Genomic DNA, 19,961 nt, shown 5'->3' with positions numbered 1-19,961 from the left:
GAGAGCCCGCACACCGCAAATGTACATATGGTTCAAGTGTAACATCACCTCACCCGCATGGTATTCATCTGGGCCATTCCTCGTGCTCTGGGCTGGTCATCAGAGCAGCGAAAATACACGTGTCATTAGGACAAAAATACTAACTTCTTATTATCCGTGAAGCTGGCATATCCATGTGTCTGAAGGGAGTAAGCACAGGGAGTAGTTGTGGGTTTCGTGGCCTCTTTTGTACTACAAGAAGACAGAAGTGATACCTCCTTGTCTTTGTTGTTCCTGTTGTCGAATGAATCATCAAATTAATGGGATGAAGTAGTCAGTGTATCAAGGTGAAGCAGTTTGATTTGTATTTCAAAGGCTAGGATTATTCAGGTGCGAGGTTAACTGACAGCCGTGAATAACATTTATGACTTGCAAATGACAATGTTTGGGTTGGCCATTAATTCACTCATCAATCTTCAGGATTTATGCACAGGTGCTTGGTCATGCAAATTTTTTCTAAGGTCCTTGGCTATTAGATTATATTCCAAACACAGCATGCTGTATGAATTATTCAGATATATGGCTAAATGAGCATCCTGATGAAAATGTTTTGTGCATTGAATATTCACATCCAGAAACAGTAAACAGTGGAAATTTCCAATAAGTCTCACATTCATGAATGTTTAATGATTCTTTAACATGTATTGTAATCACGACAGATTCACACTTTACCTGTTCCAAACTACTTTAGTAGGGATTGGATAAAATTGTTTGTAAACATAAGAAAAAGTTATGGATAGGAAATATTGCCAGTTTTGGACATGTTGAGAAGTGTCATTTTCAGGTTGTTTGCTGAAAACATTAGGCATCCTCTAATAACTGATACAAAATGAATTAGTATCTATACTGGTGCTACAGTATAGTAGTATCTATACTGGTGCTATACAATACATTTTGGAGCTGGATTTAATCAGAATACTGTTGCTGATGCATATATAATCTTTGTTTGCAGACCTAGTGGAAGCAAAGCTGGTGGGAATCCTGGATATTTTGGATGAAGAGAACCGTCTTCCTCAGACCAGTGACCAACACTTTACACTGGCTGTTCACAACAAGCATAAAGACCACTTCAGACTGACGGTCAGCTTTCTAAGCTTTCTCTCTCCCTCCTTTTGTTTTTCCCGCTCCTGCTCACTCTCCATTGATCTGCTATTATACTCTTTCTTTGTATACTCTGCATCATGTGATCATTTCAACTCTGCCTGTTTGTAATAGCAATTTGTGAATGACGCACAGCCCCAGTTCCTCCCTCCATCTTTGTCGCTATTGTTCATCACCCTGCCAGTATCTTTACAAGCATGAAATCCTTTTTGAAATGTAGCCTTGACACCAATTCAAGCTGAAGATTAGAGGTGACTGGCTGTAGCCACACTCTACTGCAGAGAGTTATTACTCAAATAAAGACTATTCTATACATTTAATAGGGGGTTAAACATTAATCTTAATTTTAAGTGTTTGAATTTGCTGTATTTCTGCTTTACAGTTTTCACACTTCAAGGACATATCATGGTTCTCCTCAATGATGAAGCTCATGATGCTCAAAAATGCTCCATTTGAGTTTTTATTCAGAAGAATACTGTTGATAATAGATTTTAAGATTAATTTGTAATACTTTGACCTCATAATATAAATAATATATTTACAAATATATCTCAAGTGTGCGCAGTTCATAAAATTAACAAATTACCCTCTACAGTGTGCCAAATATGCCACAATAGCTGGCTTTTTTCACTGGATTCTACTGCACGTCATTGATCAGAGTGTTTCAGTCTCCAAACTCATTCAATAGTGTCATGAATTAAGATTCTTTTGTAGATTCAAGTGAAATTAATATTAATAATATGTGTTTTAGCACTGTCATTAAATATAATTTGCTTTCTTCCTCTCCCTCTCAGGTTCCCAGGAAGTCTAAGTTGACCATTCATAGGAATCTCCGGGATGATGAAGGCTTTATCGTCAGGCACTTTGCTGGAGCAGTCTGCTATGAGACAGTAATTATTCACACAGAAGTACTTCATATTGTCCTGTGTGAAGACCTCTTAAGACAGTTATAGTAGTACTTAAAGCTGACTATATGTCAAGAGTTTATTTTAGTGGCAACCATCAATGACAAATCACAGCAGAATCAAAAACTCTGGATGTTTTATGGTTTGAAGCCTTTTCTTCATCAAACCTTCATAATTTTGTTTCCAGAAACACATTTTGTTGCCCTGGCACCAAATGTCACAACAATACGTGTGTTATTCCCTCAGAAAGCTGCTTCTATTATGTGTATTGAGTGGCATTCTTCCAGTATTGGGACCTACAGGGATCAAGGATTTCTTTGTTGTCAACATTTTATACATTTATGTAAAATGCTGCCAGTACATACATGTATGCATTTGTGTGTGTGTGTTTCCACAGACTCGGTTTGTGGAGAAGAATAACGATGCCCTCCACATGTCCTTGCAAAGTTTAGTGTGTGAATCAAAAGACAAATTTGTTCGACAGCTGTTTGAGAACTCCAATACCACCAAGGACTCCAAACAGAAGGCGGGCAAACTCAGCTTCATCAGCGTTGGCAACAAGTTCAAGGTCAGGTTGACTGTTGGAAATGATCATTTTTGATTGTTAGACAAAATACAGGAGCGTAACACCAACTGAAATAAAACCTGCTCATGTTTAGTGCTTAATAATAGAGTCAGATGTTTACATAATAAATTCAAATTAGAAAATAAATTGTAATATTTCACACTCATGATGAATCCAATAAAACACTTACTGTCTTTTAATTCCAAAGACATGAATTATAATTAATTCAATTGCATTTTTAAAGGTGTTTGTCCTACTGGATTGAGACATCTATGTATGTAATCCAAATTAAACATGTACAAAAATACATGAAAACAAAATCCTATTAAAGCACTATTTGAAATACAGTACAGATTGCTGCCGTATTAAATGTTTACAGGTTAAAAAGTGTAAAATATTTTTTTCAAGTCAGGATCTTTCACATTACTCTGTAGCCTTTTAGCTTTTTTTTAGAACTTCCTAGCTCAAATCTCTAGACCTGTTCTGTAACTTTTCTCCTTTACACTCTTCTTCCCTTCCTATTCAGGGTTTCCCTCTTAGATTTCTTCCAGTTTCCCTCTTCCCTCCTTCTTTCCTTTGAGAAAACCTTCTTTGGTGGATAAAACTGGATAAAGTCTGCATAATAGAGAGGTGATGAGAAAACTGAAGTAGAGGTGGGGGTGTTTTGAATGGAACAGTAGTACAAAACTTTCAGTAGCATGTCTTATGTTTCAATAGAGACCAAGAAATCCAACTCCTGTGTTATTTTGTCCTTCACTTACCCATTTGTGTTGAGGCAAAGTAAAATGATGAGGTCTGTTTTTTTTAATCATATAAAAAGCTGTTTGTGCACCATTTCAAAACTGTGCACCCTATCTTTCTACAGATCTGAGGTCTCTTTATCACTAACACAGCTTATTTTCTTTTAGCCTAATTGCATCAGACATGGACTCAAGCACAAAGATGATGTGTGTTTTTCAAAAAGGCACCAATGGAAATGTTGGGCTTAATGTGTTTTTCCCCAACCTGTTGACAAGCGACTCTCAATTCATGTGAAATAATCAGTTAATGACAACAGTTCTTTTTGTTTCCTTGCATACACAGACGCAGCTGAACCTGCTGCTGGAAAAACTTCGTAGTACTGTGAGTAATACTGTAATTAATAACTGAATTGTGTATTTTGCTTTTTTTAGATTCAAAATAATGTAAATCATCTTTTACATAAACAATATTTACCGTAGTAGTGTCCTCTCAGATGCTAGTTGTTGAGATGACAGATACAGGCTGAGAAATACAGCATATGTTGCAGAGACAGGTCGAATTTTCCTGATCAACATTTATGTTTGCAGGGCTCAAGTTTTATCCGTTGTGTAAAACCCAACCTGAAAATGGTCAGCCATCGGTTTGAAGGAGCTTTGATTCTCTCACAGCTACAGTGCTCAGGTAGGACCTAAAACACTTTATGCAATATGTGGATTTTTTTAAAGTTGCTTTATTTATAGTTTATAATCTTGGGGATGCATAGTGGACCAATTTAAGCAGACTGTCCCAAAAGTTAGTCATTCCCATCCTTCCTGTATATGTATTATTCACTAGCATATTTTGGACATACTGTCTATTGGTGGACAAATAGGAGGAGAGCAGCAATAAGTATCTAGTGGTAAAAATACTTTAAACCCAGCTTTGAGTTCTTATATGCAATTTGTGACCTGAAACCGACTATAAGACCATTTTTCACAAAGGTAGTTTGTTGTTTGTGGAAAGTAATATTGACTATACTATATTTCAGTGCAATTTGTCATGGTTTTGAGACAGTTTCTAAGTCATTTAAAACAATGTTTTTGTTTTTATATGTAATGTTGTACCTGCTCTTTGTGCACTGAGTATACTCATATTTGTAGGTCTGCCATTGGCTTCATGTTGCTTTAAACATCCATATAAACTAAAGAGTGCTAAATTATTCATTTTCAAGTCAATGCTTAATGCTAATGGACACAAAGCTAATTTGATCCTCTAACAGCCTCTGTAATTGTGATTATTTATACTTACACTTCTTTCACATAGTTTTTCTATACTTTGCAAATCTCCTGTGGTATGGACCTGCTCTCACTTGCACGCACACACAAACACACACATCACATTAGACATTGATAAGGTGCTTATCAGGGATAAAACAAAATAGGGCATGCTGTAGGCAGCACTATTTGGTAAATCTGTAGACTAACAGTTTTCAACTTGCTTGCATTCAAACTCATAATGTTTCTTCGATAGGCCGTCAGTAGTGAGAATGTTTTAGTGTACTCTAATTAACAAGTTTTTTCAATTGTCATAAGCAATTTTCTTTCCTTCTCTTGATTAGGGATGGTCTCAGTGTTGGACTTGATGCAGGGGGGGTTCCCATCCAGAGCCCCCTTCCATGAGCTCTACAACATGTATAAACAGTATCTCCCCGATAAGCTCACGCGACTGAATCCACGACTCTTCTGCAAGGTGGGATTATGTAAATCGAATAGTTTAATTAATTGAAATACTCACTTTTCTTCCTTAATATGGAGTAATGCAATGTGTATTGTAGGGAAATAACAAGCTTATCAGTTTAAAATAAAGCCTAATTAGTTGTGTAATTTGTTTAATGCAAAAAAGCCTACAGCCACATGCACATATTTGGTAAATGATTAACTAACATAAGTAATTGTGTGCCTAAATGCATAACACATACGATATTGCTGTGTCACTTAATGTGAATTTGTTTCTCTGTAGGCATTGTTCAAAGCTCTGGGACTGAATGATAATGACTTTAAGTTCGGATTGACAAAAGTGTTCTTCCGCCCTGGAAAGGTACGGACAAGTAAACTGAAATAATCCAGCTCCAATGTTGAAAGTCATTTTGTGTAACTGCAGCTGTAGAGCACACAAAAATGTCCCAAATTATAAATAAGGATCATAGCTTAATAAGTGATTGTGTGTTTGTATCTGTGTGCGTGCATCAGTTTGCTGAGTTTGACCAGATCATGAAGTCTGATCCAGACCACCTCGCAGAGCTGGTGATGAAAGTCAACAAGTGGCTGGTGTGCAGCCGCTGGAAGAAGGTCCAGTGGTGCAGCTTGTCTGTCATCAAACGTAGGTTGAATCCACCAAACAACAAAATTCACAATATGCTACTCAAGCTGCCTCAAACACACCCAACACAAGTACCTGCAGTGTTTACCAATGATTGAATTTGTTTTGGGGTTTCGTGATTTCTTTAATGGGGTTTAATTGTTAAACTTGGTGCATTTTAAGATCGAAATAATTGTCCACACTTGGTCTGTATATTGGAAAAATATGACATCAATATTGAACATTGCCTTGCCTGGTTTATGCCAGATGGTAAAGCCATGATTTAACTGTATCTTCCAGTAACCAAACATATTTTTCTATCTGAACTATTTCACTTTTCAATGGCGAACTGTAAAGTGATTTGGCATTTCCTCCCAGTTTATTATATAGCTCTGATAATCAAAGTAAATTATATTTCACACTGTTTGTCCCATTCTGAATATGGAAAAGGAGCCTCTAGCAATATGGAAGAGTAATCTAAAAGCAAATCCTTGAACCATTACACTCTATGCAAAGCTATTGATTCCAACCATTCAGCAAAGTGCAGTCTGGGTTCTGCATGAAATGAAATTATATTGAAGTTATAACAGTTATAACCTTTAAGTGTCCCTGGTCCTGTTTTTTTTTTTTAATTATTATTCACTTTATTATCGCAGGTTTATTTTTGTGTGCTGTGTGTTTGATGTGAGTGTGTGAGCTTATAGGTATGTGCAATCTAGTATTCTGTACTGCTAATATGTTGCGCCTCAGATGCTTCTAGATTCTGATTGAATGCTTTTCCTTGTAAACTGAATATCTTTGTGTCTGGGGCCACTGGTTTATAAACAGAATGAAAATAATTGTCAAATTAATCGATATTGAAAATAATCATTATTTGTAGCGCAAAAGTTTTGTGTTTTTATGAATACTGCAAGAGAAAGTATATATATTAGTTTTTTCTGTTTTTCTTGTCCTATCTTGAACAGTTAGGAACAAGATGAGTTACAGAGCTATGGCCTGCATTAAGATTCAGAAGACCGTCCGCATGTGGTTGTGCAAGAGTAAGCATAAGCCGCGGTGAGTCTCCTTCTGGTTCTTGTATCCAACCCACAACACTCACACTCACACACATGCATCATCTTTACCATCTTTTTTGTGTCTGTGACCTTTGCTCTCATTTTTGTCTCTCACCTCCTACTCTGTGTGCGTTTTTTTATTCAAACGGATTCACACTTGGCAGGTTTTGATGGCTTTCCCACATCCTGCATTTAGGAGTTCAAATCAATCTAGAAAGTAATCTATGGATAAAAGATATCTCACTTTACTGCTTTGGGAAATACAGCATGTCCTGCTGTATTGGCCTGCATTCAGAGAAATGGCTCTGGTGAAAGCATCCATCCGGATGATGGGTTTTGAAATAGTTTCTGGAATCAGATTTTGATCATGAGTGGCAGAAAGTGTGTGGTTGCATGTAGAAATGTTTTATACCAACACTCACTCATGTATTTCAAGAATATTATTACCTTTTTTTTGGTAAAAACAAATCATAGATGAAAGATATTATGTAAAAGGTATCAAGTCTTTGAAAGTGTATATTATCTTATTCCTGTATTGCTTGCTCTTATAATAATTATTAGAAAATTAATTTATTTTATGCTTTGAACTTAATCACTTATTTAATACATTTGTCATTTCTTTTCGTGGCCCTCTTGATTCAAACCTTCCAGATACTATAATTTGACATGTTTCACTCCTCTCATAGCATTGACGGTATGGTAAAAGTTCGAAACTTGAAGAAACATATGGAAAAATTCAACGAGGTGGTGAACGGACTGAAAGAGGGCAAACAGGAGATGTCCAAACAGGTCCAGGAGTTGGCCGCCTCCATTGACTCTCTGTTAGCCAAGATAAAGGTGAGTCAGTGATATGTTTATATTAAAGCTGTAGCACATCATCCAAGGATTAGTATTCAATTATAGAGATTAGGTATCACCTTTTTAATAATAACTGAAAAGCTGCTGACAGTATGTGAAAGGTTTAAGGTGCCTTGAGCCTGACACAGGTCTATAAAGAATTTCGCTGCTCTCTTTTATCTTTATTTATGAAGGAAATATTTTGCAGAACACAATACCTAGCTTTAAGATCAACAGCTGCAGATTTATGTTATTGATTGTATTTACACATGTAGTTCCCCAGAGCAACCACATCTTCTCCTGTTGTCCACTATGCCTTTTGCTAAGTGCGCTGTGCCTTTTACGCATTCTTTCTCCCAGAATCAATATTTCCGATCACCTCAGGATACAAAAGAACTAGTTGAAGAAATCCTATCCTCTCCAATCATTTAATTTAGTGAGACTGTTTTGCTAAGTTATCAAACTTGGTTAGTGAAATCCCAGCTCTCCCTGTGCAATAAGCATGCATCTTATTGGACCCTTTCGGTACAGCAGATCATCACACACAATTCCACGTTTTCCAGACATCAGTACAGAATTCCCCAATAGTTTTGAATTTTTTTAAATTTAGTACTCTGTAGTGACCTTCGTGTAATGCGTAGGATGATGGTTCCTTGAGGTTTCCTGATTGACAAAGAAGCGCCCATGACTACCGGCCCTTTCTTTCCTCTCTACCCTAATCAGGCTCCCTACCTCCCCAAAGTTCCTCTGTTAGCCTTTTAGCAGCCCTACTGTCAACACTAATGGTGTTCTGATTGCTTAGAAATTGATCTTGGCATGGCATCTCTAAGTGAATAATGCATGAGATGCCAGTGCCTGTCATTCAGGCCTCTGTACATTGAAGACAAGACCTTATAATCTTCCCTCCCTGTGTCACTGTTACAGATTAATTCTAATGAATCTTCACAATATGGTGCAACCCCCCCCCCCCCCCCCCCCCCCCCACACACACACTGATCGTCTGACAAATATAGTGACAGGCACGGTGTCAGTCAGTCTTGTTGCCACATGGGAAGGTTGCGCCATGGTAACAGTGGAGTATGGGCTGAGTCAGAGGAAGTACACTTGGTGTCCTTCCTTGAGTGGAAGTTGGCAAAGGGTTAAAGTTTACTAAATCAAACTCAAAAGACAATGTTAGGCATCCTGGTTTTGTTAAGTGATGGTGTCCAAAACAACCCTCGGCCTTATTTAGCTGTAAATAGAATTAGATTAAGTACATAAAAAGTAGATCATTTTGTCACCATGACCTTTAATTATCTTCCTTCTCTTGACCCCTCAGGCCACAGTGATGACCTGGAAAGAGATTGACACAGAGTATCAGGGGCTGGTGAAACGCTCAGAGCACCTGCTGTCCTCCATGCAAAAGAAGAAGCAGGAGGAGGAAGAGACTGAGAGGCTGAAGCACATCGAGGAGGAGATGGAAAAGGAGAGGAAGAGGAGGGACAAGGAAGAGCAACGACGCAAACAGGAGGAAGACGACAGAAAACTGTAAGTTATGGAAAGGGGGAGATTGTCAGTAGGTACTTCAATAATTGTAATGATAAATGTCTTTCAGTCTCAGTCCAGTTTTGTGACAGTAACATTTTTGCCCTTTTTATCCAAACATTACAGAAAAGCAGAGATGGAACTGAAGAGAAAGCAGGAGGAGGAGGATAGAAAAAAGAGAGAGGAGGAAGAGAAAGTTATGCAGGTTTGGACAACCCTGAAATGTTTTCATTTTGTTTTCAAATTGTGATGCCCAGGACACAAATGTATTACACTGGAAAACAAATGAGAACTTCAGTTTCAATATAAAAACTGTGTTTGCAGTAAAGACCCCTTTGGGAATGTTCTACTAGAGATAGATTTAATCAGTTTTTAGGTGCACATTTTTATGAACTCTTAGCACATTCCACTCCCTTCTAAGCTTCATGTTTACCCCCAATGTGGTAACTGAAACCAACTGCCTAGACTTAATCCTAATCCTACACTATTATGGTTTTATCCTCATTTACAGGTTAAATACTTAAATAAACAATGCACTGGGTCTTCTGCCATCATGATGCATGTGCACACTGATGCAATAACTTAAACACAGTTACAGGCTAAAGACAGTTTTACTTTTTACTAGATGCAGTTGTGAAACTGTGGAAATAGTATTGGACATGAGATAAACCAAAGGTGTTGTTAATCTTCCCCCAATAAAACAGTTATTGCAGGTTTAAAAGTTTAAGGACGCTCCAACATCATCATTAAATTTCAGAGTTGGTTGCTGAAAAGTGCTGTAATAAGGAAGGTCAAGCAAGGAGCAAGGGCTTTAAAATAATAATGTAATTTTTGCTGAGCTTTGTTGTTTGGCTGCTTACTTCCAAAACTCAACTTTTAGAGTTTCTTGTATTCATTTAAGCACATCAATATTACTGCATTTGATACAATAATAACAAATTTATTTCTCTCAAATTGGATTTTTGTACAGTACCCCATGGATACAACACATAATAAATGTGGCTCATAGATGTAGTATAACGTTTGTATTTTGCATTTAATGGCCATGGAAAAAAGCCTCTCTGTGACAAATTCAGCCTGCGCTCCCACCTGAGTGAAACATTCATTTGCTCGGTGGGTCATGACTTTGGTCAGATTCCCAGAGGGTTGCTTACACGCTCTTGATTGATTATTCCACTTCCTGTCAAGCTTCTCCTAACTGAACTACTTTGTCCCTCTGTGTCCTCTGCTGTGTTTTATTATCACACCTCTTACTCTTATCTGCACTTTGTTACCTTGATACATCTCTGCCTTTCCTACTCATATACATTTAATGTTTCATTCATTCCTCTGTTTCTCTTAGCTGCCATTACAGTTTTACACATGACTATACATTGTTGCCTTTTTCTGTTTTTTTTTCTTTTCTCCTTTTTGTTACACTCAACTTGTTCATGCCTATACATCCTCTTCTTTTGCACTCATTTCATTCAAGTTTATCGTTCTGTCAACATATTAAAGCACATCACACCTCCTGCACAGCTACATCCCTTTTTATTCACTCAAGGCCAGTTGGATATTTGCATGCTGTCTTTTTTTCTTTCTAGCAGTCAGACAGTTGACACCAGGCTGTCATAAGCCATATGTCTCAGGAGACTCTGCAAATTTTGTTTACCCCCCAGCTGCCCCAGTAAACTTTCTAAGGGTGTGTTTGATTTCAGTGGCATTTTGGCATTTCTTCTCTGCTCTTTTCTGCTGTGTCAGAGGTTAGTCTATCCTGTTAGTCCCTCCCCAAACTTTTTTTTATCTTTGGATCATAGTATCTTTCATCCTAACACAGCTCAAACAAGAACACAGCTCAAACAAGGGCTTCCTTTGTGTTATCTTTATCATCCACAGTGCAATCCACATGCAATAAGTATTTGTGAACATGAACCACTCGGAACTCTTGGGGGTTTTTCCAGGATCTTCTTGAGGATTAGTTCAAAGGTCAAGGAAATAATGAATGTCATTTGAGTTATTTGGATAGATGGTCAAATGCACTGCAAAAGTACTGAGAGAGGTTTTATGGTTCACTTTTGTGGGTCCATAAAACATGTATCTTATTCAATGGTGATAGAGCAGCTCAACATTCAGATTGTGAGTTTGGTTCCTCATGCTTCACTCTAGTCATGTATCAGAGCTGCGGATCGGACCATCCCACAATATAAATAATATATTCTTAACTGGAAAGGTATTCATATTTAAAGCTCCTTAGAAAAAGTATCCATTGTGGACTTTAGGTGATAGGGGACAGGAGATGCCTACAGTATATGTCTATATATGTATATGTATATATGGTACATACATATTATATTTTTCCCTTTATATTAAATGTTGTGTTAGTACCAGATTTGTCTAAAAGATGTGTTTAAAACAGTGATTAATAAAAACCCAAAGTTTGAATCTAGGTCAAGTCTGCTGAATGTTTTTGAAGTATTAGTCTGGTGTGTCTAGACAAATGACCACTAAAGCTTTATTAGTACACCATCCACCAGGATAAATGGGTTTAATCAGGCTTGGGCACACAGCAGAGCTGTAATTGTTACGAAGGTTCTGGCTCAGAGGGCAGAATAAGTGTTTAGACAGGATCTAGATTCATGTAGATTTTATAAAGTCACATTATGAGCAGAAGTGTTGTGTTGTGTGATTTCTGTGTGTTTACAGGCAGAGTTGGAAATCCAGCTGGCTCTGGAGCGTGAGGAGCAGGTCCAGAATGCTGCCATACTGGAGCAGGAGAGGAGAGACAGGGAGTTAGCCATGAGAATCGCTCAGAGTGAGGCTGAGCTGATCACTGAGGAGGGCCAGATGGATGCAGGCCTGCGCAGGTATTGTATATGTTAATACAAGATACATAATGCTCTTGTGCATGATCTGCAGTGTACATACAATAAGCAGTGTGAATAACCTCTGTGTGTTATTTGGACCTCATGCATGTGTAACTACATTTCATTTGTTGCTGTGTTCTCTCCCAGTGATGGGTCTTTCTCAGAACTTCCTATCTCTACATCCTCAGCCAGAGCCATGTAAGATATCAACAAAGCTTTCTATAACTGCCCAAATCCAAGTGTAGCTAACACACACAATAATTACTTGCACATTCCCCCGATGTCTGTCTTAATCTCTGTTGCAGTCCCAAATCTCTCAGCTGCTTTGAATGACATCACAGCAATGCAAAGCCACCATAAAATCATTTCATTTAAAGAAATCTCCAGTCAAATTTTAGATGTACTCTGTGTGCTCTTTTTGCCATTTAGAGGATGATTATGTATCACCATGGGTGCATAAATTAAAATGGCACACTAAATCTTAAATGAGAGGTGGATCAGAATGTCCAGCATGTGATTTTTGTGTCTCTAATCTTAAAAAAAGCTTTTCTGTATTCTCTGCAGTGCATCAAGACTGATTTTCCTCGTCTCATACACTGATTTTTTAAAAATTGGTTGAGTTGTCATGATCTCTACATACATGTATAGTTAATAACCACTTAATGTGTTTGGTAATTACTAGAGAAATTTTGTTGTAAGTGCTTAACTAACGTGCTGTATGTACCATAAATCTCATTAGTGATATCTGTGTTCCCTAATTACCAGTAGCCTCAACTTGTAGCCATTAGTGAAGACTGTTGTTTGCAAATATTTATTCCCTTAACAACCCAAAACATTAACATAATAGTTGATTTTTGTTGTTACAAAATGCAATGTGGGATGCTACCAAAAGGATACCATTATTATCAGTCCTGTTTTGTGTGTAAGTCATTACAAGACTGATAATAGACAAGGTGAAGTGCTTATTTTCTATAAAAAGGAGAGCTGTATTCAAAATAATTTGAATTATATCATAATTTTTAAATGTTTTTTGTCAGTTTAACCCAGTGGTTCCCAACCATTTTGGCTTGTAACCTTCACAGGTTACAGCCTCGGTGTGGAGTTGTGAGCATTTCAAGTCAATAGTAATTTTTCCTTCTTAAACTTTTTAATTTGAGGGATATTTAGAGGCCAGAAGTTCTTTGAAAATCACTTGTTCAGCACATGGTTTGGGTAAAGCCATTGTAGTTTCATCCAGGAGGGTTAACAGATTATGGGCCTGATTTACTAAAGGTTGACATCTTGACATCACCCGCAAAAAATGTGCAAGCTGATCTACTAATGCGGCATACTGAGGTTTGCGTCTTGCAACTGTGCAAGATAATGCGTGCTGTCCATTTAGTACGTTTGCCATAATGAATATGTAATATGGGGCGTTTCAACCCCAATGTGCAAAATACAGGGAGGAGAAAATGCAAATATGTTATTTAGCACACGCATTGTGATTTACCAAACCTGAAGGTAATTTTTCTGACGCTAACTGCGTCTATAAATAAAACCTTTGAAGGGCAGGTATTAACCGGCTGCTCACACAGTTGACTGCTGTCAATGTGGAGATTAGGAGACGGAGGCACAATGACAGAATACACACAGGACTTGTGGAGTTTTTCCACCTGTGTTAATATTTTTGGAGTGGAATATTTTTGGTTTTACTAACAGCATTGACTTTGTCACACATACTCTCTCATATGTCGGTTTTTCTGGTAATATTTGTTTTTGTTATAACTCAATATATTTCACATATATCACATTTCATTTTGTGCTTGCAGCTTTCTGCTCGCCCAAACTCTCCATAAAGACATGCAAAACTTTCATTTAAATACTGCTGTCTCCACACTGTTGCACCTGTTTTCATTTCCGCAGTTATTCTTAGTAGATCACCCGCAAAACGCATGCAAACAAAACGCGCAATCTATTGCACTGTGGACGCAATTTAGTACCCACTATTTTGGATCTTAGTAAATCAGGCCCTATGTGTAGGAACACAATGCCCAGTGTGTTGTACTGTTCCCATGGTTATCTACGGTTGATTTTACCTTACATACTAGCTGTGGTCAAAGTCACTCTCTTATTTTCTCATTCACTATTCCTTATACTGTAAACTCTCAGTAGTTTACTCTATAGTTACCAGTGAATCCAACTCTCTCTCCCTGTCAGATGTAGAATCACACAATGTAAATTTCCACATCTGTAAAATGTGACTCATTGCTTTGTGGGATTGTTTGCAAAAACCTCCCATTGTGGCGTATAGTACTGTGCATAGGGAGTGATTTATTGACTGTTTAAACTGCTAACTGGAACTCAATTTGAACTCAGATATTGTTATTGTTTCTGATGCACTGCATTTCCACGCACAGCCTTGTTCTGTGTTTTAAGACAGCAGAAGTCCTCCCAAAGCTTTATCTTCCAGCACAAAATTACATTTGATCCAATAGCCTGTACAGTAATCTCATCAGTGTTGGCTCAGGCATCCAGGGGCCGTGTTGCTTGTGTCTCCTGTTCTCCTGTGAGTCAGCTGATCCATGGCAAGCAAAAGGACGTGTGTTGCATGTGCACACCGCAACGCTAAAGCACATGTAAGCACGTGTACAGTAGATGCATACACACCGGATGGCGTTGTTGGTGTAGTAGGTAAAGGACAACAGAAAAACCCAGCCTTCCTCCACCTCCTTCTTTCTGGAACCAGCCACTTCCTGTTCACCTGCTGCCCACAGCAAAGCATTGGCCATCACCTCACTTCCACTTTTTTTTCTCTTCCTGCAGCAAAAGTAGAGCTACAGCTCTGGTTCATCACATTTTCCCATATGCCTCAACCAGAATGATATAATCCCAAATCAGTTTTACATTTCCAGTCTGTATGAATTATAAATGGTAATGGTAATCTGACTAATGATTTGTAGATCACTAAACCTCTACTCTGAGACATTAGCAGCTATGCCGACTGTAAATAGAGAGGAGGTAAATCCTTGGCATTATTGAATTAGCAGCCTCAACTCAGCAGGGAAGCTGGAGATACGATTGACACAAGCTTAGACCTGCTGCGGAAGTCTGTTAAGTAGCTGAAAATCTGTGCCTTCAGCTCGTTTCATAAATTGAAGTAGTGCATGAATACACCTTGGATTTGTCAGTCGTCTCAGATTCATGCTAACATAAGCCTGGCGAATGAAACGGCTACAGTGAAATGCCAGCAGATGTATGGTGGCATCTGGCAAGTTGTAACATTGCAAGAGCTTTGCATCATTTTAAGTGGAGTTGAAACAGTAGGCTGCAAGGATATGGACAAAGTGCTCCTCAGCTCCCCTGCTGACTGGCCTCTACTTACAGTAATCAGCTGAGACAACAAGGAGAGCTTGGAAGACATGAGGCATCTGTTTCCATTTCTCACTGAGGGTGGCGCACTTAATATAGTGTGTTGTCTTTTTAATATTCATTCATTTTGTCTCAGATTGAAATTCAGTTTGTTTCTCATCACACTATGGTTGAAATTAATTAGAAACAGGATAATCATACATGAAATTTTGCTTTACTTTTCAATTCTTGACTTTGTAAATGCTGTTAGAATTCATGAGATGCTTTTTGTTACACTTCTTATAGACTACGACACCTTTGTTGTGATACTTTTGAATCTGAATTATATTCAGTGATAAAAAAAATACCTCTGTTATGCCCACCTTGTCACACTTTCACCCATGCGTGCCCTCACCTTCTTGTTCCTTCTCTTTTTCACTCTTCCACATCCACTATCATCTGTTCTTTGCCATAGAGGTCCTCAGGTGCAGGCAACCAAAGCTGCTGCTGGTGTGAAAAAGTACGACCTCAGCAAGTGGAAGTATGCTGAGCTGCGAGATGTCATCAACACCTCCTGTGGTGAGAAGTCCCAGCATATTCAGCATCAAACATATAAACACACACAAGATAGAGTTTGATGTGTGCACTGAAACAGCCATTACAAGCAGACCAAGGTGGTAGAGCTCCTCGTTAAATGCATGATACACCTCTATACCCTCTTTCTCTTACATTAAATAATTCAGAAGTAGCAACTCTGAGTACACCAACTCTGTACTCACAAGAGTTTCATTTGCACTCTGTGGCTTTTTTCTCCAAGTAGTTTTTTTTAATTAGCCTAAGTGGCTATTAAAAACCTGAAGACTGCAGCTGTACAGAGCTTGGACACAAAATGTCTTGCCTGACAAATCAAAAGGCCAATCTGGGGATGTTCCCACAGCTGCTGCAGCTCCTCAGCAAGCATTTTAGTGGTGATGAGAGGAAATTATCACCAGTATTGAGGATGGCTTCTGGCCTTCCTAGTCTTTCCCAGCCAACCTCTCAGTCAACATGAAAAGAGGATGCCTTTCCACTGGCTCCCTCGCCACTGTATACAGTACTCAGTTTGAGGGACTCTGATATCCACGGCGGGATTCCAAAGACATCTGGCTAATTTGTGGAACCCATGTACTGTGGTGGTGCTGCTGCTGCTGCTGCTGCTGCTGGCGAGACCAAAAGCTGTGTTTAAAGTCTGATTACATCCTTATTTTCTGTAACCTGAACGTTATCTTTTGAATACAAGTTTTCTTTTCTAATTACTCCACGCTTTATTTCATAAACATTTTTGGCTATTTTACCTCTATCAAGGGTGTATCTGAGGTTGTTTCTCTTTTGTTTATACACAATACATTAGTCATGGGAATTACAGTATAAATCATTACAGACACCAAATGTTCTCAGCAATATTACAATATTACATATTGTTTGTTTGGTGGGTCTAGTAGTGCTATTTTAATAGCTTTATTCATGATGGTCTAGGTTAGAGGGAACAACCCACATCTTATGACCCTTTACAGGTTGGTCTGGGTGTCTTCCCTTCATTTTGGCCAGCCCATCAGCTTTTTCACATCACTCTTTTAAAATGCACTCAGAAATGTATATATATTTTAGCTTGCTATTGTAAGACTCCATCCTGACATTCTTAAATATTTGTTAAGAGACTAAAACGTTAAAATTAGAAACATTATATTCATATTCTTTTCATAAAAACAGTTTCCAGATGTAGAGATAATACCTGCACATCAGTCAAAATGGGTTATAAGTGATGATGAAAGTCACGCTTGTGTCATTAATGTTATGTTGTGTGCACAGACATTGAGCTGCTGGCAGCCTGCAGAGAGGAGTTCCACCGCCGCCTGAAGGTCTATCATGCATGGAAATCCAAGAACAAGAAACGCAACGATGATGGACGTGATCAGAGAGCTCCAAAATCTGTCACAGATTACGGTTAGTACAGAAAATATTGTCTGTATTCTCCTTTACTGTAATGTTGCTCTACTGCACATTACCTCTATGCACAACTCTTCTCAGGCACATTAGGTTACAGGTGACAAGTGTTCATTTTCTCCACTTTTGTCCCCCACCTCTATTGGCAAGGATTAATGACCTACATGCAAATAACCTGCCTGTGTTTCCCAACATTCAATTAGCTGACGAAACGCCAAGGCCTAAAAATGCAGCCGCCTTTCATCTGGCTTTGTCAGAAATATTTGTTCTAATTAACAAGTAACTGCCAGCCATGCTCTGTCAGGTCCAGTGGCTGCTAGTATGACAGGTTGCTGCTTTGCTCATTTCATTCTCAACTCAACCAAGCATGCTCTGTGCCACAAACACACACACACACATGTTATTTAGAGATGCTTGAAAGCTTACTGATGTTCTGCATTTTCCTTCTTTTTCATCTTGAAACAAATATTAACTTTGATGGGGAATGGGAACATTAGATTCACTGTTGTTTCTACTTTCACTCTAGTTACTCCCCTTTCTCTTTTGATATGATAGCTCCTGAAAGCTCTACTGGCTGTGCTTTGTTTGCCTTGTATTCGGATCCTCTTCTTGGCCTCTCCTGATGCAGCAGGGGTCTTATAAAGGCCATTTCATGAGAGGCTAAAAGCTGCTTTACCTGGCTTTTTCATGTGGTATTTACTTGGGCATTTCCTGGGTTCTTTTTGATCTTGTATGTTTTGAAAGCTTCATATTTTGTTTTCTACCCCACCCGCACTGTATTCTTTGCTGTCAGAAAAACATAGGTATTCTAAGGTTAGAGAGAAAGATCCTTTTTTACTAATGCCCCCCCTAACAAATATATATAATAATTATAATGCCATAATAATCTTTGCTTTGAACTCAAATCTGATATTGTAATGATCACTCTGTACACACTCTGCAGCCGAACAGAACCCAGCTCCTCCAATAACAGCCCAGCATCAGGAAGTGGCCATGAACCGCCAGCAGCGCTATTTCCGCATTCCTTTCATCCGGCCAGCTGACCAATACAAGGACCCGCAGAATAAAAAAAAGGGCTGGTGGTACGCTCACTTCGATGGGCCCTGGATAGCCAGACAGATGGAGCTCCACCCAGACAAACGGCCCATTGTGTTGGTTGCAGGTGAGTTACAAAGATATCTATTGAAATCATGTTCAGATTGCTTTATATTCCACAAATAAACATTACTTTCATTATAGATTAATTTGCTGATCTATTTCTTCTAAATAATCAGTTAATCATTTGGTCAAGTGGTACCTAACCTTATTTCCTCGTGACCCCTTAAACTGAAGCAATATCTGCTTATGATCCCACATCACAGGTTATGGCTTTAGTGTGGAGTTGTGTGAGTTTCAACACTAGAAGGCTTTTTCTTCACAGACTGTTGAATTTTGAAGGATTTTAGACATAAATCTTAAAAGTATGCAGTACTTTTAAACATTTAAAACACAATTTTGTGTTTTCATCTGGTTTTCTCACATTTTTATTATGGGACCCCTTTCAAAATATCTCCAAGCGTTATGTGAAGTCTACCAGTTTGCTTGAACAGTTTGAAATCCAAAGACAGCTACACTTATATTATGAAAAAGCAGCAAATTTGAGAAGCTGTAACCAGTGCATTTCTGATATACAATGAATACGATGATTCAATGTTGATCCAGTTTGTTGAATTGTTTCAGCACTACTTTGTATTCTTTGTATACAGGTTCATTCATGTTTATTCTTGTGTACAAGTACATGATCTTTCAGTCACTGTCTGTTATTATTCCTCTTCTACTCAGGGAAAGACGACATGGAAATGTGTGAGCTGAGTCTGGAGGAGACGGGTTTAACCAGGAAGAGGGGGGCGGAGATCCTGCCCAGGCAGTTTGAAGAAATCTGGGAACGCTGTGATGGAATTCAGTACCTCAAGAAAGCCATTGAGAAGAAGCAGGCCCGCCCCACGTACGCTACCGCCATGCTTCAGAGTCTCCTCAAGTGAACCAGAGCACCAAGATAAGGGCACAACTACAAGCTTGGTCCTGAAGCATAACACTTGTGGACACACTCATAAATGTGCACATTCAGAGTACAGTGTACCTGGGCTTTGAGGGATGGGGAACCTTACTGTAGGCACTCAGTGTTTCACTGAATCATCTTAAACTACCTGGTTGTCTTCTTTTTCTTGTTTTATATGTCTTTTTATTTTGCTGTGTAACACATTATTGGTGTAGACATAGATTTGTAGACTTTAGATGTATTTGTTTTCACTCCTCTTCTCAATTTATGTTTTAATACAATCCGAGCATGAGGCCTTAAATTATAATACCAGTGCACAACACCAAGAAAGTCTTAATTGGTGCGTAGCCTATCTAGCTATTAACCAGAAACGTTCATATAATATATAATTGATTTTTAAAGGGAACATGTAGAGATGCTTTAAATAGTCTGTAACAGTCTTCTTTTTTCTCAAGTCATGCTTTTTAATCTTTAGTTATTAAGAATCTAATTACTGCTCAACCTCTATATAAAGTATACATCCAATTACAGTTACTGACACTCATGTAATTTATATGAATGATTAAATAGTTTTTCTTCCTTCGTTTTGAATTAAATACTGAAAGATTGCAATAATTATGAATAAGTTATATTTACAAACATACTTATACAATGTTATACTGTATT

At 38.3% G+C, this 19,961-nt stretch overlaps 1 protein-coding gene across 4 annotated transcripts in view; it reads left to right on the top strand.

Annotated features, from left to right (window-relative positions):
* myo6b (myosin VIb) overlaps positions 1 to 19,616 on the top strand; it is a 31,143-nt gene extending 11,527 nt beyond the window's left edge. For 2 of the 4 annotated variants that reach the window (XM_053335396.1, XM_053335398.1), the window contains 17 exons: positions 992 to 1,119; positions 1,935 to 2,030; positions 2,443 to 2,613; positions 3,694 to 3,732; positions 3,939 to 4,032; positions 4,949 to 5,079; positions 5,350 to 5,427; positions 5,580 to 5,709; positions 6,654 to 6,744; positions 7,430 to 7,580; positions 8,899 to 9,107; positions 9,231 to 9,309; positions 11,787 to 11,947; positions 15,750 to 15,853; positions 17,123 to 17,257; positions 18,201 to 18,419; positions 19,079 to 19,616. In XM_053335396.1, coding sequence (XP_053191371.1) covers positions 992 to 1,119; positions 1,935 to 2,030; positions 2,443 to 2,613; positions 3,694 to 3,732; positions 3,939 to 4,032; positions 4,949 to 5,079; positions 5,350 to 5,427; positions 5,580 to 5,709; positions 6,654 to 6,744; positions 7,430 to 7,580; positions 8,899 to 9,107; positions 9,231 to 9,309; positions 11,787 to 11,947; positions 15,750 to 15,853; positions 17,123 to 17,257; positions 18,201 to 18,419; positions 19,079 to 19,278 — 2,216 coding nt within the window. In that variant the 3' untranslated portion in view covers positions 19,279 to 19,616. Of the gene's footprint in view, positions 1 to 991; positions 1,120 to 1,934; positions 2,031 to 2,442; positions 2,614 to 3,693; positions 3,733 to 3,938; positions 4,033 to 4,948; positions 5,080 to 5,349; positions 5,428 to 5,579; positions 5,710 to 6,653; positions 6,745 to 7,429; positions 7,581 to 8,898; positions 9,108 to 9,230; positions 9,310 to 11,786; positions 11,948 to 12,094; positions 12,146 to 15,749; positions 15,854 to 17,122; positions 17,258 to 18,077; positions 18,098 to 18,193; positions 18,420 to 19,078 lie in introns of all 4 variants that reach the window. The other 2 variants (XM_053335397.1, XM_053335395.1) reach the window with 2 other exon arrangements.
* The last annotated feature ends 345 nt before the right edge of the window (positions 19,617 to 19,961 follow it).

The sequence above is a fragment of the Scomber japonicus genome, chromosome 16 (assembly GCF_027409825.1).
Source record: "Scomber japonicus isolate fScoJap1 chromosome 16, fScoJap1.pri, whole genome shotgun sequence".
Lineage (NCBI taxonomy): Eukaryota > Metazoa > Chordata > Actinopteri > Scombriformes > Scombridae > Scomber > Scomber japonicus.
Note: the sequence above shows the minus strand (reverse complement) of the source record. Positions and strands in the feature narration are given on the sequence as shown.